The following is a 25,282-nucleotide window of genomic DNA, read 5'->3' on the forward strand; positions in this document are numbered from 1 at the left end:
GCATTGCGGTAGTCTCATGCTGGTTACGAAGCTTTGCATGCAAACGCACAGCATGTCATACGCTACTTGAGATATGTTAATGTCGAAGGAACAATCCTAATAGATGGCTGTTTGCGTCACGTGGTTTCAGAGCGGGATCCCTGGTAGGCAGCGTCTCTGATGGCCTAGGAGAGCTCAGGAGGTGTAGGTGTGTTGTCTGGCCGGAGTGGAGCGAGGCAGAAGTCAACGGGGAGAAATGGGATGGAGCCAAAGGTCCCAAAGATGGAAAACTGGGCAAGAGTCCAAGTGTGGTGCAGAAAATATTATTATGTTTATCATTCATTATTAAAAATAGTCTCATTCATTATAACAGTGCATGGGTAATACCTAACTATGTCCTGCATGCTGTAATTCTCATTAGGCTACAATGTTCTATGAAGAGCCTGAAGGCAAAGTTAGCCTGCCTTCATCTTTAAAAGTACACTCATGGAAACGCCCGTCAGAGTTCATTGTCAACAAGGTAACAAGTTAAATTTTTTAGGTATTTTTGTAAATGCCCTTACTCTAGTAAATTGTTGAGTTTAGAGTAAGGGGTTGTTTTTCTGTTCATAAAGAATTTTCATAGGTAGACGAAGTGGGTTATCTTGTCTCAGTACACTACGTCGTCAGGCCTTTTTTCTTACATACAGCTACATACCTGAGGTCATAAAAAGGTCCTAAAGAGTGTCTGGTTCAACAGAAAAAATGTGTAAACTGGTTAACCATCTGCAAGGTTCATGTGTAGTTTAATACAAAGGTTAACATTTACCAACGGGCAGAAAGGAATCGACAAAAAGGGCATAGCATTAAGATAGATAGATATCTGTTAGACGTAGAGAGAATAATCGCTTCTCCACATCAAATTAATTTACTTTGAACTTCAAGTCTAGACAGATCAAAGGCAGCTAGATAGATTAATCTATTAACATGCTTCTCTGTTCTGGTGTCACACATTTGCCCCATCCCAGTAAGCTAATCGCCAACGCTAACACAGCACTTCAGAGTTGACAGCAAATTTAAAATGATATGTCATGTTTCTGTCCTCAGTCTCTGTTTATAGGTTCTATCAGTTCAGTTTTTCTATGTATACATCATATCAGAGTGTGATATATACTTTGCTTTTTTACAGACTCCTACAGTTGTTGAGACTGTTGCAGCATTTGACTTGATCCCAGCCAACGGTCATCTGATTGGCAGTGAGGTAAAATCAGACAGAATGTGTATCGGTATGGGTCTAATCATATGTCTGTCCGTCCCTGTTATCTGTCAACAATTACTGAGTGTATGAGTGTGAATCTGACAGAGATAATGGTGGTCACTCCGATGTGGCACGCGGCGCTCATCGGTCAGGAATCGGGTAAAACAACCGAAGCATCAAGCGATGGGATTTTATGGATTGACTGCCTTATGGATTGTGATGAATCTACCTCCCTACTGGTGACACGTTTAAAAGTCAACTTTAAACCCATATATCTCATCTGTAACCTTTGGTTCTATTTGATATATGTGTCTTATGTGTTGTTTTAAACTTGCCTATGTACGCGCTCCTTTAAACGCTACAAGTCTGATTGTGTGACCTGTGTTTTTCTTTTCTCTTATATTAATATTGTATCTTCAGCACCTTGGTCAACCAACTGTTATTTCAGATGTGCTATATCAATGCAACAAACTTGAAGTCAATGTCCCTTCCCTCTCGCAGATGATGAGGTGGATCATCAGTGAGATCGGCATCGTGTGGAAGCTGTGGTGCCATGGTGGTGTTGATGGCGCTGCAGACCAGAGGTGGAGGCCCTGGGAGCACATCTACTCTCTGTGCAAAGTGGCCAGCGGTCACACGCCACTCTACAACGCTTATGGGAAATACGTGGTCAAACTCTTCTGGATGGTGAGGTGCACACACACACACACACACACACACACACACACACACACACACACACACACACACACACACACACACACACACACACACACACACACACACACACACACACACACACACACACACACACACACACACACACACACATTATCAGTCCAAAAATAATCACTTCCCTTATGCTTGTGGTTCTCTTGAATCCAAAATGTCAATTGAGAAGCGTACAAGAAGGAGGGCACATCTACTCTTGACCTTCCGAGCTGGAAAAACGAAATGTCTGAGGCACACCTGGGAAGGAGGGAATGAGGTCCTCCCCATCATCAATCTTTCTGCCGTTATCAGGCAGAAAAAGGCTTGGCTTTACACATTGGCTGATAAATACATGCGTCTTCAGTGTTTCCCACAGACCAGGTAGCAATGTGTGTGTGTGGGGGGGGTGTAGGACGTTGACTCTAGACGGGGGGGGGGGGGGGTGGGAAGATTAGACATGGACTCCTGACAGGAGGGGGGGGGGGGGGGGGGGGTAAGACATGGAGTCCTGACGGGGGGGGGGGGTTTGCGTTCCCTGATTCGCGTAATCGAGCAATCGTGCACAAAATACATTTCAAAGTGGACCGGCCCACTTCCTGATCTTCACGATCTCCAGTCCCTGCTGCAGAGCGAATTCAAATCGCCGGCACAACGGGCTCGGGGCCTAACACCGCAATATATATAAACTATAACCGCATTTCATATTAATCGCAAATATCCCGCTGCTTCGGGTTTTCCTTTGTAGGCGCGTTAAGAGGAGGTGCGGGCGAATCCGCTGTCAGTGCGTGTGCAGTGTATCAGTGATACGCGGGTTTATCCAATAAGTGGTCGTGTATCTGCGCACCATTGGCATGAATGCACGCTTGTCTCTGTGTGGGAGTGCGTGTGTGAATGAGAATGACAGGGAGAAAGAGTGCTATGCGGAGATGAATGAACGGAACGATATTTATATTTCAAATTCGCGTAAAAAAACAACAAAAACACTATCAATTTGTGGCGCTCGGTGTTCATTCTGTGGCGCTGCGCCACACATTAGTCTATGTATGGGAAACACTGCTTAACTGGAGTCAGAGACCGGTCTGGGACCGATTTCGAATGTCAATAATGATTGTGTGAGTCTTAAGATTGGTTGAGTTTCAATGTTGAGATTTTCCTCGGCTGCTCCAGGAAAAATACTAAAACAAACAAGAATTGAAAACTTCCCAAACCAAAACCGGGCCAAACTAAACGGTACTGTTTGTGTGACACAAATAAATAGAGAATAGAGTTTTAACTGAAATGTCACAGTTGGGTTACATTTGCCGACAGCAGTGACAGCCGTGACATTAGTCCTGTCAGTTTGTTGGATGGAAGGTTGTTCAAAGAGGTCATCACATTTTTCTATGCTACAGTACGGTGTGAAAGTGGCAGGCTTGTGCTCCTCAGTTCCTTGTTGCCGATCGTATATTTACAGACACAAAGACTCGAGCAAAGCCTGTCTTTTTAATGAATCAACAACAGTGCTCCCAAGCAAAGCCTAAAAGGAATAGGCTCCCCCTCTAGCAGTAGAATGCTTTCCCCCTCTCTCTCCCCCCTCTCTCCCTCCTCTCTCCCTCCCTCCTCCCCCCCCCCCCAGACAAGCAGGCATGACATAGTTACCGTCAACCGGCGCTGCATGCCATAGCACTCCACCAGATGGTTAGAGAGTGAGATTCAAGCACCCCACACGCCAACACATCCAAAGCCTCTCACCCTATTGCTAGCAGGCTTGCCTAGCCCTCCATTACTACTGTGTCCTACAGATTACAGATTTGTTCGAATCGAACCTGCTTATTGTCCTCCTGTACTGTATAACTGATGTATCGATGTAGCCCTTTTGGCTATTGGACAGGACAAGCCCCTTTGTTGTTGCCCTCTCATTCTTGCTCCAGCCCTCAACGGAAATGACACAAGAGGTCGATAAGAAGGGAAACCTCACCTTTTTTTGTCACATCTTCTGTGAAGTAAAATCTTCCGTGAGGGAGTGCAAGATAAAAAGAGGCAGGGCTTTTATAAAGTAAGTCTCCTATGATGAAAGTGAGGGATGTTTTATGAAGGGAGGAGAGTATGAAATGTTTTTTTAAAGCTTTGGGACTCTGTAGCCTTTGCACGGTGATGCAATAGATAGGCAACTAAGACAGCTGGGAACAGTTATAGTCAGAATTTAGCCTGTGGTCCCTGAATTCCTGCTGTTTCTACCAGCAGTGTGAAACTCTAATCATAGATAGCCACGAGAGGACATATCACACAGCGCCGTTAATCTGTTTACCAGCCCGCATGAATCAGCCAATGACGGAGCAGAATCACTGTGTTGTTGTATGATACATTGTGATGCAAGTAATGAGTAGCCAATGGCTGGAATAAAGAAACTAAAGGAAAGGTTTGTGTGATGTAGTGTACGAATGGATTGCTTGGAAACTATTCTGCTTTAAAATGACTCACATTGAAACCAAAATCTATTTTTATTACTTATTTTTTTTATTGGTATGTCTTATATGATCTTGAGCATAATAATAGATGACATTTTCTCATTATAACTAAGGGAATACCCTAATTAGAGAAACTAGTGTAATCCTACGTTGTTGCCACTCTCCACCAACCAGTTTGTGACGTTCTGCTGTGCTCCAGTCCGAACTCGCGTCCTGTTCATTTTGTGATGTCAAAGAGCCTTTTCAGGGTCACTTCGACGAAGGGGCACCGACACTGAGAATGTATGCCAAAGCCATGGTGTGTACAGATGTGTGTAGCGCTTTCTGGCCAGTGTTTAATGTGGATGGCTGTTTACATTGTATTGTGCGTGCAATAAAATGTAAAGTTGTGTTGTTTGTTTTCGGGCTGGTTTGCTAAAGAGGCTAATGTAGCTAACAATAAACAGCGACTTGCCAATTTCATGCCACAATCACAAAGTCAAACAGGAACGCTATGAATGCTCTGAGACCGGAATCGACGTCAAACGTGCAACTCGGAAGGCTGGCGTCTGAGGATTCAGGAACACAGCGATAGTCCCTTCATGAGCTCTCGTCTCATTCCACACCGTACGAGACAGACGCTGTTGGCGTGAAGCTGTCTCTGCATATCAGACCTTGCTTCCACAGGCATTTTCCAAAGCCAGTCCTTACGACAAAATGCCAGCGGTGGAACGAGGTAACAAGCTCCGTCACTGTTTACCTATGTAAGGTTACAAAATGTCGATAGAAAGGGCTTTAAAGAGATGGGCAAAACACTCGATCACAGGTACCTATGCGTTACCTGCCCGCACACACATTTCAGCCATTTTGAGATGCCATAACTATACCTACGGCAAGGTCCGTGAGCAAGTGGAGAAAGAAATCCATACCATTAAACATCAGTGTTTTTCAAAGATGGAAGTAACTTGAGAAAAGATTTTCATTTTTTTTATGCAGTTTTGCTGCCTAACCAGTATTTTACCCCTTCAGAAGTATTTATATCGAAATTAGAAGTTAAAATTAACATACCGTGATATAATACCGTTACCGTCTATGCCTCAAATCATACCGTGATATACATTTCAGTCCATACTGTACAGCCCTAATTTGAACGAACTATCTTATGTTAAGTTCGAGGTAAGTCAAGCTTTTTTGAGCAAAAACACCAGGGTAGCTCAGAATTCGAGTAGCCGTGTATCTCGAAACACCGATCAGTCCTTGGACCGATGATTCCTTTTTAAATTTTTTCCTGTTTGCAGGTCTTTGTTATGCTCTTTGGAACCTGAGTCAGGAGGGAATTTCATCAACTACACGTTCACGTTTGTCAAATGTGTCTATGTAAAGGCTTTTTATGATCTGTACATAATTAGTTATTTAATTTTTTACTTGGAAACCCCATGTGTTTACAAGATGCTGCATGTTGTTTAAGCGTCGCACTGTGAGGGCTTTGCTGTACGAGAGGATTGGACTTCCAGTGGATGGTACTACAGTCAAGTGGACAGCACGTAAAACTAAATGTACCACAATGAGTTTGGACGAGAGGCTCTTATAGAGTTGGAGTAGGACCAGACCGAGGGCTTTTCAGAAACACCAATGGACACTGTCTACTTTGATGTTCTTGAATTCTCACATTAACAGGAAGTAAAACATTCCCTGACCAACCAGCTCCGCACAAGCCACTTTATTCTGTTCCCATATTGAAGAGCGGTAAGTGTAGTAAGTGTTAATGTAACAGTGCAAGCAGTGTTTCCCACAAAATTTTTGGAGACTATGGGGGGGGGGGGGGTGGCATGGAGCGATTGTTGACGGGGGGGCGGGGGGTATGGAGCGATTGTTGACGGGGGGGGGTATGGAGCAATTGTTGACGGGGGGGGGGTATGTAGCGATTTTTTATTTTTATTTTTTTGGCTCTAGGGGGCCCCCTTGTAGTGGCCCGGGGCCCCAAGCAATTGCGGGGCCCCAGGCAATTGCCTGGTATGCCTAATGGGATGCAGCACCTCTGCTCTCATGCAATCCCAATGAGAGCGACACAAACTTCGTCTGAGCAAAAAAAAAAATAATAATAATTAATAATAATAATAATTCATGTGCACGCAGAGACTATGGCGGCCGAAATTAGACTATGGCGGGGCGCCATAGTCTCGTCAATGTGTGGGAAACACTGGTGCAAGTGTTCACAGGTTTTTATTAAATGATTTATCTATCTATTTATCTTTAAAATTGTAATATGTTGAGGTTACCATGGTTCCTCGTGTCCGTGTGTCTGTCAGGGCTGCTGGAGGAAGATGACAGTGGACGACACCATACCGTTCGATGAGGAGGACAACATGCTCCTCCCTGCCTCTGCCACCGAAGGGGAGCTATGGCCCATGCTATTGGCCAAGGCCCTAATCAAGCTGGCTAACACAGAGTGAGTGGTTGCATGTGGCTCCACCCCAACAAAATACAGGTGTTGGAGGACAAAGTGAGATTACTGTAAAAAAACGACTTTAATGCTAAATGGTTGCACTGTAACTGCCTGGTCCTGTCATGGAGGACTATGACAGATGCCAGGTGGGAACATAGTGGAATCCTCTTAAGCCACTGATGCAGTCTTAATGTAGACCCGGCTTAGTGTTGACCTCTTTTACCGAGGTCAGTATTACAAGCAGACGGTAGGACTCCTATCCATGTAGCCTCTACGCTCATACGCTATGTGTTAGCATTAGCACCTCCATATCGTTGGTAAAGTTTGGAGTGGAGCCTGGTAACACACAGACACAGAGAGACTTGCATTGCCCTTGCTGACTGGATGAAATGTCCATTTGACATAATGCGCTCTGCTCCGAGCTACTCTGCCGGGGTGACAGTTAGCCTGTGTGTGTGTGTGTGTGTGTGTGTGTGTGTGTGTGTGTGTGTGTGTGTGTGTGTGTGTGTGTGTGTGTGTGTGTGTGTGTGTGTGTGTGTGTGTGTGTGTGTGTGTGAGAGAGATAGGGTGAGAGAGTGTGAGTGATGGGTAGCGCGTTGTGTCTAGGTGGTTGTTCCTGTGTCTGCAGAAGGTGGAGACATAAATGTTTCATCCGAGACAGGAAACAAAGAAGCCTCTCTTTCTGCAGGTGCATCATTCATGAGCCACAGTGACGGCGGATGGAAGTTTTACCTTCAAGCCGTTTTTAACCTTACCCCTGTGACTGCTTCGGCAGTTCAGTATCAAAGAGTCACAGACCTGCTGCTCTATCTTTTCTATTTCTGTTTTTTTTTTTTGTGTAAAAATGTTTACGTGGTGTCGGGGGTGGTGGTGGTGGTGGTGTTGATGGTCAACGTTTTGTGGTTTTTCCCTGGACCATTGTTGAGGATGGAGCTGTTGTTTTGACGGAGTTCCATCGATTGAGTTCGATTGGTGATTAAGGCCACAAACTGGACCTGTTGGCCCCTCCTGACTCCCGAAGGGGCTAATTTGAGACAACCATCTGTCTTAGAATGTCTGGGGGGGGGAACAATCCATAGAAGAGATCACACCATCAAGTGACAGACACAAAAACACACACACACACACACACACACACACACACACACACACACACACACACACACACACACACACACACACACACACACACACACACACACACACACACACACACACATTTCTGTCACACCTCTGATGCTGGGAGGGCCAATCATCACAGCATTCTGAACCCACATTGATGGAAGATTATTCAATCTTCAATTAATGTGTAGATTCATAGTTGGTTGAACATTACAATGTTAAATAAAGAACACAATGAAATACTTCAGCATGTGACTTGGGTACTGCGTAAACACAAAGAGACTCTACAGATGATAACAATGATGGGGGGAAAAAATGTAAACACTTTGTTTTGTGTAACCTCAAATCTATGAGGTGACAATGCAGTAAAAGAGTGTTCAGTTGTAGTTGTTGTTTTTTTCTCAGGTGTATATAAATGTTATGTGTGTTATTGTGTTGTTTTCTCTCTCAGTGCTATGTCCGAGCAGAGGAAGGAGATGGGCGAGTTCACCTTCATTCATGCCCTCACCGGCTGCATTCCAGAGATAATCCCCATCAAGTACATAAATCCTTTTTTCACATTCCTTCACATTCAATCTGGACAGTCTTAGGGAAACTAGTAGAGAAATTAGCATTAACACTGCCAGGGTTAGGGGTTTCATTCCCGCTGGGGTCCAACCGATGCTAATATTGTGGTCACTCACGGTATTATAAGAGGCGGTGAACCAATGCCATATGGAGTTTTGCTACTGCCGGGATGAATCTAGCGAGGCTAAACACCAATTGCCTTCACTGTGTTTGACAACCATGCCAATAATGTGCTTAGGGCAGTAAAGCAAGAAAAAGAAGTGTGGTGTTATAAAATCGACCCGATCTGTCAAAAATATAAATTTAATTGTGGTGCAGTGGTGGAGTGTAGCAGGGAAGAGATTTCCCCCTGCCTTAGCTGGTTAGCTTGTTGTAAGGTATTCTCCCCCTGGAGACCCAATCAACTGGCAGCGAGCACTATCCCGGCTCAGGTTCGTGACTCAATATGTACAAACTGATCCCAAACTGGTCTGGTATTACATGCAGGTATTGCTTGCCTCCCTTCTAATTGCTCAGCAAATAAAATGGTGGTGATACATAAGGTAAGTGTCTGCAAAGTAGTAGTTGTTTACTGTTTCTATCACGGCAAGGTAAAGCTTGAGTCCAATTGAGTCCTAGAAACAGCTGGGCTGCTTCTAGGATTCAGTAATGCTATACAGATTTGTTTTGGATTTGAAAAAATATTATTTCAATTTTAAGGGATCCAGTGAGATATATGTAATTTGATGTTTGCCCGCTTGCCAAGATTCAGAAGAGTTGTTAAATTCCGAATTCATCATTGTGTGTCAATAGGGGGTGTCTGCTGTGTGAGCATTTGCTTTTTGTTAGCTGCCTCCTATGAGTTGCAGAGACTACCGGAAAGAAAATGCTAACCATGCAAACTCCCCTTATTGACACACAACGATGAATTTAGAATCAAACAGCTCCCCTGAATCTGGGGTAGAAAGGCAAATGTACAGATGTTTCAGTGTATCCCTAAAAATACTGAAATATACAACAGATATATAGGAGCTGAACTGTGTCTTCAATACTGTGATCTCTCGGATTCTTTGTGAGCGTAAGTCCGTAACGTTATAGTCCTATACTTGTTATACAGTGCCTTTCAGGGTTAGCTTTTGTCCCATTCCCATTCTCAGTCCCATTCCCACTCCATTCCCATTCCAATGTGATTCAGGAAAAAATAAAATATCTTAAACTAATCAATTGGTCATAAACATCTTTTTTTGTTGTTGTTCTTTTCTAGATCTAGGAATCTGGGGAATATTTGGGAATACCTGACAGAAAACATTCCCAAATTCACCTTCGCCAAGGCCAGCTGTGCACAGGAAAAACCCGAGGCTGTGGAGTCTGCCGTAGGAAGGGTCTCCCGCATGAGCGACACCAAGACCGTGTCGCCCCTCCCAGTCAGGAACACTGAAAGAGGTAGAGTTGCACCTCCTCTTCATCGCACCCCCTCTTCATCCTCCTCCTCCTCCTCCTCCAGCACACAAACAATCATGCAGGAGCTCACACGGGCGACTCGCACCCTCAATTGCGTCTGGTTAAGTGAGTCAGTGTCTTAATCAATCGGTTTAGAGCAGGGGTCTCAACCTCAACTTACCTGGGTAGAGGTAGAGTCTGGGTCAGGCTGGGCCGCATCAATTGTTCCACAGAAAAAAGGAGCACAACTGACCCAGTCTAAGATAATGATCGGGCTATAATAAGATCACGTTGGCTATGTAACAACAGGGGACATTTTATAGTGGATGGTGGAAACCGGGACATTTTAGTGTCCTTCGGCTTTTGTCGGGACTCAGGACACGCAATTCAAAATTGGGACTGTCCCGGCAAAACCGGGACATCTGGTCACCCTATCACAAGTGATAAAATAGCGTGGCAAACCACTCAGCAAAAATGTGCGTTTGACAACAGCGCACGGGCCGCCCTAACACTAGACTTTGATGTCAAGTAGGGGGCCACAAAATATCATCCCGCGGGCCTCAATTGGCCCCCGGGCCGCGAATTTGAGACCCCTGGTTTAGAGTCTCTCGGGCCGCGGCTTCATCTAATCAGCCTCCACTTTGGGAACAATCCATTTGTTTGAGCAAACTCAAGGTGCGATTACACGCTAAGGCTTTCCCCGTAGTGATGAGGATGATGGTCCCGATGAAGATGATGATGATGATGATGATGATGATTTGAATTTCAGATTCGGCTAAGAAAAAAGGGAAGGAGGAAGGGAAAGACCAGAAGACCACTCTGCCCACTACCGATAGTATGTGTGCCCAAACACAAACACACACACGGACAAACACACACACATACACGCACGCACGCACGCATGCACGCACGCACGCACGCACACACACGCGCGCGCGCGAAATCCTTTCTTCACACATTGAAATATGCAAACCTAACCCCCCCACCACCCTTACATACACATTTTCAGACTTGGCTAGAGAGCACTCCCCCATGTGATTCATTTATTTATCTTTAGGCCACACACAAGCACACTGGTATAAGCTCTTTGGCTTGTCCAGGAGTGTGTGTGTCTGTGTCTGTGTGTGTATGTGTGTGTGTGTGTGTGCGTGTGTGTGTGTGCGTGTGTGTGTGTGGATGTGCACAAACCGTACAGTGAGGTCCATACGTCTAGTATGTTTGAGCGAAACCCTATTTTCCTCCCCTCCCCCATCCATAATTCAACTCGTATGGAGCATGACAATGAATATTTCATCATCATACAGAAACTCCATATTCTCTCTGGAAACACTTTACAATCAATAATTCCATCCTCGCATGGCAGTAATACACCTGCACACATCCATATCAACCTGACATGATGGCAGTTATTGTTATCTTTCATCACTTTCTGACTTCTTGCCCCCTCCCTCAAACCTAGTCAAGCCCATTGCATTTGTATAGCCAAGCTCAGTATATCACAGTCACGGTCTCAAAGGGCTTCACAGGTCACTAACCCTTACAACGCCACCCAACCTTAACCCTAACCCCCTCCAAAGGGCTAGGAGGAACATTTGAGAAGAGTGATCCCTCCTTCCAGAGATGTCAGGAGGGCAATTGGTGCCATAATGGAAGCATAACAAGCAAAGCTTTTTAAAGTCGCAAAGTATAAAATTAGTTTGGCCGGTAGGTTGACATGTGTCAATAGTACGATTCTTAGTTATAGTTAGATTTTATTGATAAAGTTATTTAAATCACTGTTATCGATCAACATTGACTACAGATATTTCCGGGTTATTATAAGCTGCAAGCTAGATACATATTGCGACTTATAAGTCAAACGAAGTTTGGAAATGGGAAAGGTGTATCGTCCTACATCAGGGATGGGCAACTGGCGGCCCGCGGGCCGCATGCGGCCCGCATCCTCACTCAGTGCGGCCCGCATCCTCACTCAGTCAGGCCCGCACATAATAAAAAAAAAGAAAAAAAAAGAATAATAATAATTGATCGAGTTACAGAAAACTCAGTCAAGAAAGATGAGAAGAATTCATAGAATTCGAAGGCAAACCCATGCGTCTAGTTTGCTTAGAAGCGATATCAGTCATTAAAGATATCCACTTAAGTCGCCACTACAACTACCTCAACTGCTTGTTGGGTTTGAGTTCATTGAGTTGTTACACTTAATGTTGGGCCACTGTTTTTCAGTTTCTTGACTTCATTGAATGATGATGTATGTGAGCCCTTTGCACTGATAAAAATACTGACCATTCATGTGGCTGTTTGAGCATGGAAAACATTAAATAAATGTATGTTGGTTAAACTAACATACCGTACATAGGTTATGATTCTGGATGATTTTTTAGGTAGTGGCCATCCCCAAAATGCACCAGAATACAGGAAATCATATCTACCAAATTCAAGATTGTGTAGCTTCTCTCAGCTCACGTTTAGTTGAAGTGTGCAGTCATGTGGCCCTCCGATGGTTATGATGAAAAATGTGGCCCTCTTTATCATGAAAGTTGCCCATCCCTGTCCTACATGTATGTAATGAGCTTCAGGGGCTGGAGAGGCTGCCGGGTTCGGATACATACACCAGCAGGGGTAGACGGCTGGCCGGGGCTTATCGTCCACACCTTCGGTGTACCAAAACCCCCGAGGGCTCGTAGTCAAGTGCAGTTCACAGGGCAGCAGGGAGCAGGAACCAGAACATAGGCTCTTCTGATGAAACGCCCGTCCCCTACCAGCACTTTTATCTCTCAGGTCACAGGCTTGGGAGTGGCGCACGGAGCTGACCAGCCGCGGGGGTGCATTAAATTAGTCGGGACAAGAACAAACGCTTGACATTTAACACTAATCACTATTGAATGATGGCGCTCCCTGCCGCGACAAAGTATAATTAAAACCTACCTGTCCTGTTACTGCGGCTTGCGTTGGCAGGACACTTGCATGTTGAGTCTAATGGCCGTGTAACACGGGTTGCTCGCACCCTTCCCATACGAAGTAGCTGCCATGTTTTTTGATACAAGAACCAACCATCAAATAACCAATGAAATTGCTAGTGTTTTTCCTGCAGCATTAGTGTCAAAAAATGTAATCGTGTTTTGATAGCCCAATGCAGTGTGTTATGTGTTTATCAAACTCGCATTCATGAAAATTGCTTTCGTGAGCCCCAGAAAAAATTGGAAACCGGCTTGCCTGTTTTGATCAAAGAGGAACAAAAACATTTGGTGTGATTCAAATGTTTTTTGCAGACTGTTGGATCCCACCCCTCTTTTCCTGGCTGCCCCTCTCCGCTCTCGTATTCACCCACCTTATTATTCTGACACTAATCGCCGCTGTGCTTCGTCTGTCGCGATCCCACTTGTTTTCCATAATTACCGAGTAGAGGCTTAACATCATGGGGTGACATTAATATGGAAAGCGGTACCAATCTACTGCTCCTTGGTGCCTCAGGCAGTGGAAACCCGGCGGGTTTCTTGAAAAGCATGCACACAAGCAAAGACCCTCACACACACACATACACACACCCACCTATTGTCCTCTCTGTTGCGATGCATGGATCACAATACACTGTAGGAGCCACTTGCACTGCACTTCAATACTTCATGTGCAGCATCCATATGTGTCCCACAAAGCTCAGTCAATAGCTCTCTCTCTCTCTCTCTCTCTCTCTCTCTCTCTCTCTCTCTCTCTCTCTCTCTCTCTCTCTCTCTCTCTCTCTCTCTCTCTCTCTCTCTCTCTCCCCCTCTCTCTTGCTCCCGCTTGCTCTCTCTCTCTCGCTCCCTTTTTGCTATCTCTCTCCCTATCTCTCTCTGTCCCTCTCCCTCTGCTGCTCCGTGCATTGTGGTGCTTTAAATTGATTTTCTGTGTCTCCCAGGCCCCCGCGCTCTCCAACACACCAGGATGTGCTGCAGGGCAGCATTGCCTCTCGTAGATGGCCTGGGTAGTTGTGTGGCCTTATTTAAACCTGTGAGAGATGGCGAGAGCTAGAGAGATGGTTTTTATTGTGTTTTGTGAAAGGGTGATTTCTCTGTTTCACCTTTTGTGCCATTATTAGATTACGTGTTTTTTTTTCCCGCTGAAGATTTGGTAGGCACATTGTGCATTGAATTATTACCCCAAGAGCGGGAACAAAAAGAAAACAATTTTCTTTTGGTGGCGTGTGGCTAACTAGGGAAATGTGAATGCAATAATCCACAATTCCACACACACCTGTAGTGTGTGTGTGTGTGTGTGTGTGTGTGTGTGTGTGTATGTGTGTGTGTGTGTGTGTGTGTGTGTGTGAACCAGTCAAATCTATGTGTGTTTCTCAGGTGCTGAAACCCCCTCTGCTTCAGAGCTTGTGGTGTGTGCCAGCTTCCGTCCAATCCAGCTCCTGGATGAGATGAAGTCTACAGTGCGAGATGAAATGGTTAGCTCCAAGCCTACCTTTCTTATGTGTATATGTGTGAGTGTGTGTGTGTGTGTGCGTATACAGACGTGTGTGTGTGTGTGTGTGTGTGTGTGTGTGTGTGTGTGTGTGTGTGTGTGTGTGTGTGTGTGTGTGTGTGTGTGTGTGTGTGTGTGTGTGTGTGTGTGTGTGTGCTGTAGCTATCCTTATTGAGTAAATGCAGAGATAAATTAGTTATGGCCGATGACCTGCAGGGATCCCCCTTCAAAGCGAACTACTTTTTTAAATATTGGAGAATTGGGAATGTAAGCTATTATATTAGTAGTAATGGTCTTGTTTGGTCTTTGTTTTTATTGTCATTAGTCGTTAAATGATTTGATTGAGAAACATTGTTGTGTTTGAAATTGCCAGAGAGGACCTCATGCGAGGCCTGGCAAAAACAATGATTTTCATAAGCCTAGGTTACGGTGTATATATACGTTGATTTAGGTTTTAACAATGCTACAGCTCTCTTGACGCAAAAGCCCATGATGCACTCTGATGTCAGAGCCATATAGCTGCCCTTCTCTAGTCCAGCAAGAGGACTAGAGAAGCCACTCCATCACAGGCTGAACAAGCAAGTGTGGACGTTGTATCAGCGGTGGGGAGAGAGATGAGAGGCCGGGCTTCTGAACTGGGGGGCATGTGGTGCTCTACTTGGACGCCCTGCCCCGACAGGCACGGCTCCTTTCATTATTTACTCTCCCCCTGCAAGAAAATCCATTTTAAAGTATCTTTAACCTTTCTCTGGTGAATCAAACCCTAGCATGTGGATCATGATGATCCGGTTGGACATCAGACCAACACACGGCTTGCATATGACGGCTTATAGAACGTCCAGTGGCACTGGAACAGGATTGGCCATACAATTGTAGTATGTAAACCGTTTATATGTGTAAACTAAATGATCATGCGTGTTGGTGTGCATGAAACGGCTCGGTGTGTTTGCGCGCGCGTGTGTGTGTGTGTGTGTGTATGTGCTTGCGTGTGTTTGTACGTGTATGTGTGTGTGTGCGTGTGCGTGTATGTGCGCCTGCGTCTGTGTGTCTGTGTTTTCTTCACCGCCACGTGCAGGTGGATTCGTCCGAGTGTCTGCGGCAGTACGGGCTGTACCGGCTCCACAGCCACATGGTCCTGCTGACCCGGTCACGGGAGGGCCCGCTGGAGCCCCCGCCCGAGCCCACCCCGGTCCCCCGCTGGAAGCTGGTGCGGCCCCGCGTGAAAGACCACTCCCTGGCCACGGACGAACCCAGAGGTGAGGGCGACGGGGCTGAAGAGGGTCATGAGGGGTAGCCATCGTGAGACCGTCCTGATCGCCACGTTTGCGTTTCACAATGAATCTCAGTCCGGCCATGACTGCTGCTGAGTCTGGCAGCAGTTGATTATCAAGTATGGCAGCCAAAGGAGTTATACTGTAATGAGCCATGTTAGAAATGATGTTGGGCGTGCCGAATTAAAAACGCATGATGATTCTGTAGGAGGCATGAACTCATGAATGGCTTAGGCTAAAGGTAGGAAGTATGAAGCGACTGAGGGACTTCATTTGAAGAAATTTGCCTCCATATATGATTGTGTAGGGCAGCATCAGCAGCATCAACAGTATTAGGAAACCTAGTTGATTGGATGGCTACAAACTGCCGACTGAACACTGCATTTGCGCCTTGCCTCGAGCTCGCATTCTGTTTCTTTTTATGTTATCTTGTTATACGATTGCATGAGACCATTTCTGCTGGAATGCACTAGATCCCTCCTTGAATCAGTGATCACACTTAAACCTCTTTGTTACTGTGAACATCAGCTGTGCGCGTGCACGTTTGCACCGCGCATGCACAACATCAACACCATGTACGTGCACATTAGCACCTTGTGCACAGGCACACCAACATAGCTGGCAAAGCGTAGGGGAAACACGTTTATTGACACGTGATACGTTTATTTTGTTTCAAAACTGTTCTGAGATTGCTACACTTTCCATGGACTTCTATTAAATTTTTTTAAGACACTTCCTTCCCTCATCGCAAATTTAGCTTAACCTTTAAACTTCTTTCGAAAAGCTTTCGGTGGGATCAAGGCCAGACTGAGCTGCAGAAAGAAACAGAGTATGAACTGGCTGGATGTGGTCTCATGAGACGATATGACTGTCAGGACAGATATGTGATATATGAGTGTGTATTTACTGACGACTAGTCTCTTTAGCAATCTCTTGTGCAGCGAATGACAACAGACGCATGTTATAAGGGAGGTAGGGGGTCAGGCTACTTGCTCAAACATTGCTCAGGGTTAGGTCCTGGTTATGGGGGATTGAACCAGTACATTTGGCAGGGTTTAGTCCAACGGCCAACGAATACACAAAAAAACAACACGAAAAATGTGATGGAAACAGTGAAAGGATACGGTAAGGTAAATACATGCTTGTGATGGGTTGACAGAGGAATGCACATCTCATTTTGGGCAACATTCATCGCATAAATTGCCAGACTTTTTTGCCTATTTGTAAATGCATATTAGTTTGGAACCCCTCAGTTCATTTTCTTCAGTTCAGTGCCAGCCATCTTGCTTGTTTATAAAAATGCCTGAACAGCTCTGAAGAAGATTTGAAGAAAGGGAGGGGGGCAAGAGGTCTCCGTGTTGAGGGTTCCTCCCCTGCCCCTCTTTTCTTGCAGTGCCCCCCGTGCCGAAGCTGGACCGCTTTGTGGAGGTCTTCAGCCCCCTCGCTTCCTACCAGCCCAGCGGCAGCAGCGGCCGGCCCCACCCACCGCAGTGTGTACACCCACGGAATACTCATCTGTCTCTCCGTCACTCTGGCTCTCTCTGTCTAGATCCCTCTCACTCTCACACTCCCCCACTCCCTCACGCTCTCTTTCTCACTCTCACTCTCACTTTTTGCCCGGACCTAGCTACGTAAAGTCTGCACCCAGTTGCTAAATTAGAAACCAAATGTGATGTCATGGCAAAAATAGTATATTTGTATGTGCGTCATGTCCAACGTCATACAAAAGACTAGATGTAGGGAGAAAGCTATGACATTTATTATTTATTTTACTTAACAGGGTAGTAGAACTGTAACCAAACATGAAGCAAGCAATCTGGAGTATGCATGTTGCTAGTATGAGAGAGAAAGAAAGCTTGAGAGAGACTGTGTGTGTGTGTGTGTGTGTGTGTGTGTGTGTGTGTGTGTGTGTGTGTGTGTGTGTGTGTGTGTGTGTGTGTGTGTGTGTGTGTGTGTGTGTGTGTGAGCGTGTGCGTGTGTGTGTATGTGTGAGCGTGTGCGTGTGCGTGTGTGTGTTTGTGTGTGTGTGTGTGTTTGCGTGCGTTTGCAAGAGAATGTGAGTATCTCTGTTTGTAAGCTTCTGTTTGTGTGCTTTTCTGCATGTATGTGTGTGTCTGTGCGTGTGTGCGTGTTACAGGGACGGCAGGCAGAGTAACCCCAGAGGGTTCTCCACCTGCAACTCGGCCCTGTCATCCTTCACTGAGGCTGGGGTGCAGGAGATCCAGCAGGAGAGCTCTGATCCCAGATCAGCTGAATCACCCAGCAACCCTGCTAACAACCAGGTGCCACCACACCAGAGTCCTCATGCTCCACTCTTTAGTCCCGTCCTGTGACCCTCCCAAGGCCTGCTTTACTTTAGCGGGTTGAGATTAGATCAATTAATACAATTGAGGTACATTTCAAGTGTTATTAAATGTACACAAACGCACACAAAATAATAAAGCGATGAGGCTACACAAAATGAACACCTCAGGAGAAGAACATGGATAGAGAGATAAGAAAAAGTTGTAATAGTAATGTCATTCTTTCGAAGCCTCACATTTTTCGTGTCGTTTTTTTGTGCATTCGTTGGCCGTTGGACTAAACCCTGCCCAAATGCACTGGGTTCAATCCCCCATAACCAGGGCCTAACCCTGAGCAATGTTTGAGCAAGTAGCCTGACCCCCTGCCTCCCTTATAACATGCGTCTTTTGTCATTCGCTGCACAAGAGATTGCTAAAGAGACTAGTCGTCAGTAAATACACACTCATATATCACACACACACACACACACACACACACACACACACACACACACACACACACACACACACACACACACACACACACACACACACACACACACCTGCACCCACCTCTCCCACTGTACACCTGTACACCACAGACGTTGCTGCCCCCAATCCCCCCCACACCCCCATCTTTAATGTCCCTTTATTGTCTGTGAGACAGAGATAAGTGGAGAGAGAGTGAGTGAGGGAAGAGAGAGAGAGAGGTGTTGGTGGGACAACACAGCGCAACAGAACCAGACGTGCCTCCTAACAGACGAATGAGGGTTCACCAGAATATGGGAGAACTCGTTTGGGAACACAGTGAAGTAGAACGAGCCTGCGTGTGATGGAGGGAGATCAAAAGGGAAAGACCGGAAGACAGGGAGATAGAGAGAGAGAGAGAGAGAGAGAGAGAGAGAGAGAGAAAGAGGGACAGACACAGGGAAAGATGGATACAAAGATAGGACAGGGAGAGAGACTGAGAGACTGACAGCGAGACGGATCGAGAAAGAGGCAGACACTGGGAGAGATAGATAGAGAGAGAGGTCAGGAGGGACAGACAGACAGACAGACAGACAGACAGACAGACAGACAGACAGACAGACAGACAGACAGAGAGAGAGAAAGGTTGAAAGGGACAGACAGACAGACAGGGAGAAGAGAGAGACAGGGCGAGCGTCTGGTGATGTGGTAATAGCGGGCAGAACGTGTGGGATTTTTAACCAGGGAAAGGGGTCGTGTACTCCTGCGATGGAATAAGCAGCGCAATTAGATGGTGCGTCAGTGTCTGTCTCCCTTGGGGGGAATCATTATGGCGCTGCACTCCTATCACAGCGACGGAGGCAGGAGGAAAAAGAAGAAGAAAAAAATAACATCGAGCTTGAGTTGATCGCCCTCTTGTGTAACTGTGACCGGTTAAAGTGGGGCTGGGCCGGCGTGCACGCGATCGCGCACACACTCGCTTTTGGTGTAGGGTTCCATCTGTAAATGTGGGTGTGTGCTGGTGGCCGGTTCCAGCTCCAAAAGCACCCTGCAACACATGTAAGGTCATGGGTTGGGTGTGAAGAAATCACTGCATTATTGATCTGGCCAGGCCCACAGAGCCCGGCTTTGTGCGAGAGCGATCGCAGGGTTGTAAAAGAGGAGAAAAAAGATGGCATCCCATGATTAAGGGGGCCCTTTCTCGTTCACTGTTTGGAGTAAGGCGAAAGCATCAGCCCCGCATTCACCGCATTCACCGTTTGAATAGATGAAATTTAGATAAGCACCCTGTGTCACATCGGTTTGCACGCAGGGACCCTACTTCTTCCTCCAATTCATTTCATTACAGAACCACTGCTCAGTTGTTTAATATCTGCAAAGCATAAAGTTGCACGGAGCAACTTCTTTCACAGGCTTTTATCGCTGACTTCTTGAATGATGAAACGGAGAGTACCTGATAGTGCAGGAGAGCGACCTCACATATGTCAGTCTTTAACCAGGGCTGACCTGATCTCTTGTTCCTCTCAGAGGCCATCCACACTGCAGAAAGTAAATCAAAGTTCTCTTATAAAACTGTGGTCAAAAGTCCCCGGAGGTGTTAGTTGGTTGGTCAGTGTTTGTGTGTCTTAAAGCACACTATTGGCTCTGTAGTTTTTAGCCAATTGTATGCTGTTGCTTTATGGATTAGAGGATTAGGACAAGTACCACAATGACACATCATGGGCCCACTGCACAAGCACGCCATTTGTTTCTGTTCACCTCAAACAAACCCATACCCAGTCACAGAAGGGAAATCCAACACACCACACATACACATTCAAATTCATACATACACATACACATTTACACAAACACACACACACAGTCACGTACACTCCCAGCCGCCTGAAGATATTTGTCTCTGTATCACAAATCACAATACTTGTCTGTCTGTCTGGTCGCTGTGACTCACGAATGATGCACATACACACACACCCCCCACACACACACTGACTCACCGTGGTCCTGGCCTGGGTGGCTTTGAAGTCACCCTTCTTATTGTGAGCTAAGAATAATGGCGCTCCCTCCTCGAGGAAGGGAAAAACACGTTAGAAGAACGAAGTTTAAATCGCGTTTGCGCGGGAGGAAATGTCAAGCGGTCGGGCGACAGGTACGGCGTGTTCTTAGCGCTAGCTTGGTTACCATGGCAGTTGGGATGGCTTATTTTCAGCCTTTCTTTTCTCCTCATGGCCACATCGCTTTCTGCCTCGCTCCAGAATAGAACACTGTATGCCTGCTGCTATTGGGGGGGATAATGCTGAACAACAGTATTTATTGCTATCAGTATCACGAAGAAAAGCTTGGCAACTCGTGTGTGTGTGTGTGTGTGTGTGTGTGTGTGTGTGTGTGTGTGTGTGTGTGTGTGTGTGTGTGTGTGCGTGTGCGTGCGTGTAGGGTTTAGGTTAAGAAGGATAGAAAGAGTACTCTATTGAACTGAAATATAACTGTGGCAGCAGCAATCTAAAAAGGAGCATTTTTATTTGTGTGCGTCTCTCCTCCGGTTTTTTCTCGACAACCGTTCATCCGATGGGCTTCACACTCGGTGGGTGCCTTGCTGAGGACCCAAGGAAGAGAGTGTCGGGTGTGAAGTCGTTTGGATGAGCGGTTGTTGAGAAAGTGACAAGCAGCCAAACCGAAGGCCAGGCAATCAGTTTTGTTTTGAACAGGCAACGCACTAGTACGGACAAATGACAGACCAGATGTATCTTAAAAAATACACACAATTAGGTTTGTACGTCAAATGGCTAAGTATAGATGAATACAAAAACTACTGTACTAGATAGAAAGATAATATATCTTTTTTTTTTTACTTCAGTGCAAGATATTACTATGTATGTGCAATTAAAAGAGCACTACATTTTTCAGTGCCACTCAGATGAGTGATCTCCAACCTCCTAATAATGGTCCTTACGGCAGCGAAAGCCAAAGAAGCCTCACACTAGAGACATTCTACTGTGTCCATTAGGCTCAGCAGATTGCAACATCCTTCTCTTCCAAACCAGCTCTAGACTCGAGCAGTCCCAAGCACACAGCTGACCTTCTTCTGATCCGTTGGTTCAGTGTCCGAGGCTCCTTGGTTTACTAGGGTTCTCTGACGCGCTATGACTCATACGTTGCCTTTTTTGTTGGTTATTTTACCTCGTTTTGGCCTACCAATAATTTCCGTAAAATATATAACAACAGAAAAAAAGTCAAATGAGTGGCGTGCGTAAGCGCCATCACAGCTTCTGGTCGCTGGCTGACGGTCGCAGCGGATTAGTGACGGCTGTCTCCTGGTGGTGTGTGGGAGCAGGGGAGGAGTGGTGTGTCGTCCCCGTCCCCCCCCCCCGTCCCCTATCCCCCCCCCCCCGTCCCCCCCTCCTGTCACATGGACTCATGTCTCCCCAGCGACGCGCAGCACAGCAGTGCCCCAGCTGGTGTGGAACCACTGGAGGGTGCAGGCGTAGATCCTCCACCCGCCCCGCCAACCACTCCCCCGTCAGCGATGCACCGTCCGCCCCGCGTCCCTCCCCTTCTTCACCGACCCCCCCCCCCCCCCCCCCCACACTCTCTTTCTCCCCCTCTTCCCCCTTTTTTCACTGTTTCTCTTACCCCCTTTTCTCTCTCTCCGTCTCTCTCGTTATCTCTCCCACTTTTCCTATAACTATGTCTGTTATGGCGGCTTATATCTGTCACTTAGTCATCCCCTCTGTTTATTTGTTTTTATTTTTGCAATCTGTTTTCCTCCAGCCTAATCATTCTCTCTCTCTCTCTCTCTCTCTCTGCCTATCCCCCTCTCTGTGTACGTCCCTTTAGGTTACTGCAGAGGACGGCAAGAAGGACGGCGTCGCCACGACCAATGGTATAAGCCTTTCTGTTCCCTAAAGCTTGTCAGCCATTGATACGCGCACAATGGGGCCTAATAATGGCATGCACGGCTCTCCGAGACGCCACACAAACATTGACTCAGCCAGGGCCACACGGTAGCCGAGCCCTGCTGCTTCTCATTCATTCCACGCTATGTCTGTGATAAATAAATGGAAATAATAACAATTAGAATTACTGCTTCAGCATAGCAGGGTGAGGCTGTACCCATTTGACAAGAAGATAACAGCCTATCCCCCCCCCCTTCTCCTCTGTTTGGCCAACCGGTTGGTTCTGAGGCTCTTTGAAGATGCTTGTGGAATTAGGCCTGGGGAGAACCAGCCAATTACCTGCCTTCTGCAACCCCCCCTCCCCGTTTAGTTGCTTAGTAACACCTGCGAGTGGAGCGAGAAGACCACCATTGCTCAGCAGCAGAATAGCTGGCCCCCCGGTCGCCTAGGCTCCATGATCAGACGGTCTCTCTCTCTCACTCTCGCCCTCGCTCTGTTTGGAGTGGAGCGCTCGGGGGCAGAGTGAGCTGGTGGGTGTGTATATTTTTGGGTTCATTTATTTATTTATTTATTTATTTATATATTTGGTATCTTTTGTCCCTTTTTTTTCTGGGAGATAGAGGAGGAGGTCGGGGGGCTAGCCTGTGTGTTTGTGTGCCATGAATGTGTGTGTGTGTGTGTGTGTGTGTGTGTGTGTGTGTGCGTGTGTGTGTGTGTGTGTCTGTGTCTGTGTCTGTGTCTGTGTGCAGTGCATGACGGCTGTGGGTGTTTGGTGAGTAGGAGTGTGCGCGCGTGCGTGAGCGCTTGCTTAGACTATGCCATTATGTGGGAGTTTGGCCATTTCAAATCAACATGTTTAAGATAAGGATTTGAGTCTTCGATAACTTGCAGTGAGTCACGAGAGGAAAAGGCACTGCTGCCCACAGCATAAAAAGATATCACACTCCATATATACATCCAGTATGTATATAAACAAATAAATAAATAAGTATGGTTTCTTTATCATGCTTTAATTTGATAAAAAAACACGCTAGAGAACCCCCCATTTCCTTAATTGCCATACGCCGAGTTATTTTAGTGAGAAATATACAATACGATATACAACAATAGTATAGGTAGGTTGCTTTGAGATTAAGGATAATTCTTGGTTGAATGAAAAATGATCGGACCAAGCGGTAGGAAATTGTGAATTAAAGATGAACTAAAATAAAACCTTGCAGTTGCGGTACCAGAAAGGCAATGCCGGTAGCAGTAAAAGTCAATGACCTATGGTAACCGCAGAGATTGTTTCTGAAAGGCAGGGTACCAACTAAGTGCAGTGTCGGTAACGGCAAACCGAGATGTATCAGACCTTCTTTTATTTCCAAAGGGCATGGCCGACAGTCATAAGAATGCAATGCGCAACCAGCAAGACCGATGGCCTGGTAAGTGAGTGTGTTGTTGTGGTCCCTCAGAGCAGCACGGGGCCGAGACAACGGGGGGGCCACAGGTAGAGCGACCCACTGCGAGGCCCACCCCGCTGCTGGCTGAAGCCCTCTCTGCTCCTCCTCACGTACCACCACAACAGGATCCGTGGGTGGACATGGACCACTTTACTAAATGCTTCCAGTAAGAGAGACACACGCACGGGATAGACATCGTGGACGAGATTGAGATGAGTCAAATTCGCTCCTCAACGTCAACCATTTGTGCAACATGTCGATGAAAGGGTTAGCGTGTGTGTGACGGTGACCGAACACATGCATGCACACTCCTTCTCCCCCAGGACGCTGCTGGTGTTCCATAAGCCACACTCCTACCCCTACCAGCGTCACCAGTCCCAATTTAAGGTGAGCCTGGCGAAGCAACCCCTCAGCTCCTTTTCACACCGCATCTCACGTATACAACGTATTCGGTGTTAACTTGGTGTGTTTCTGTTTGTTGTGGCCTACAGGATGACATCTTGCCCTCCAGCCCCTCCAAGAGCGGGTCCAACGGAACGTCCAGCCACTCTTCTGTTGGACAGCTTAGTCATCAGGTACCGACACACGCGCACACACACACACACACACACACACACACACACACACACACACACACACACACACACACACACACACACACACACACACACACACACACACACACACACACACACACACACACACATGGAAGGCCGAAAGGGTCAAAACAACGGCCAATTGAAGACTGATTGGAATGACAAAAATCAGTGTCAAACACAGTGTTTAATGCACCATTTTAGTGGTTCGGAAAGATGTCTTTTACAACGCTTCCCTCAGCTCTACAATGGCGTGAAGGACGACGTAAAATACGGCTTTATAGCGCGCTATTTAACATGGTAAATGAAGGGCTGTGTCAAGAAATCGATATGGCGATATATCGGGATATTTAGTTTGCCGATATCAATATCGATTTCCAGATCCAAATATCGATATTTTGAAGAAAAAAAAGAAAAATCGATATTTATTTTTAAATTCACATACTGACTTTATTGTAATCGTTGTTTTTATAATATTTAATATTCACTTTGTGTCCTCTATGTGTTCTCATACAAAAATCTGAAGTCCAAGTAGGCCATTTACTAACGGTTCGAAGAATAGTCGACTCTTGAAAAAAACATGAGTTGGGTTACAATATGTTTGTTTACAGATGTTGTTAACATACTGACTTTGTTGTATTCATTGTTTTTATAGTATTTAATATGCAATTTGTGTCCTCTGTGTCCTCATACAAAAATCTGAAGTCCAAGTAGGCCATTTACTAACGGTTCAAAGAATAGAGGACCCTTTGTTTACAGATGTAATTAACATCATATTGACTTTGTTGTATTCATTGTTTTTAAAAAGAATACTTAATATGCACTATGTCTGTTCATTATGTTGAGTGACAAGACAAGGCATACTTGTTGTGCTGCATATGCACTTTATTTACATAAGTTAATTGACACAAAAACACACGAGAATATTTTAATGTTTTCATTGTCAGTGTGTTTTGTCCAGTTAGTGCAATATTGAA

General features: G+C 45.9%; 1 protein-coding gene across 1 annotated transcript in view; it reads left to right on the forward strand.

Moving 5' to 3' along the window:
* adgb (androglobin) overlaps window positions 1–25,282 on the forward strand; it is a 59,702-nt gene that overhangs the window by 687 nt on the left and 33,733 nt on the right. Inside the window, 16 exon segments of the mRNA XM_030345079.1 lie at window positions 131–290; window positions 401–499; window positions 1,148–1,219; window positions 1,718–1,903; window positions 6,663–6,802; window positions 8,373–8,459; window positions 9,732–9,910; window positions 10,677–10,742; window positions 14,239–14,336; window positions 15,429–15,609; window positions 17,018–17,114; window positions 17,762–17,906; window positions 22,209–22,254; window positions 23,722–23,875; window positions 24,033–24,096; window positions 24,201–24,284. Coding sequence (XP_030200939.1) covers window positions 131–290; window positions 401–499; window positions 1,148–1,219; window positions 1,718–1,903; window positions 6,663–6,802; window positions 8,373–8,459; window positions 9,732–9,910; window positions 10,677–10,742; window positions 14,239–14,336; window positions 15,429–15,609; window positions 17,018–17,114; window positions 17,762–17,906; window positions 22,209–22,254; window positions 23,722–23,875; window positions 24,033–24,096; window positions 24,201–24,284 — 1,858 coding nt within the window.

This window comes from Gadus morhua, chromosome 21 (assembly GCF_902167405.1).
Source record: "Gadus morhua chromosome 21, gadMor3.0, whole genome shotgun sequence".
Taxonomy (NCBI): Eukaryota; Metazoa; Chordata; class Actinopteri; order Gadiformes; family Gadidae; genus Gadus; species Gadus morhua.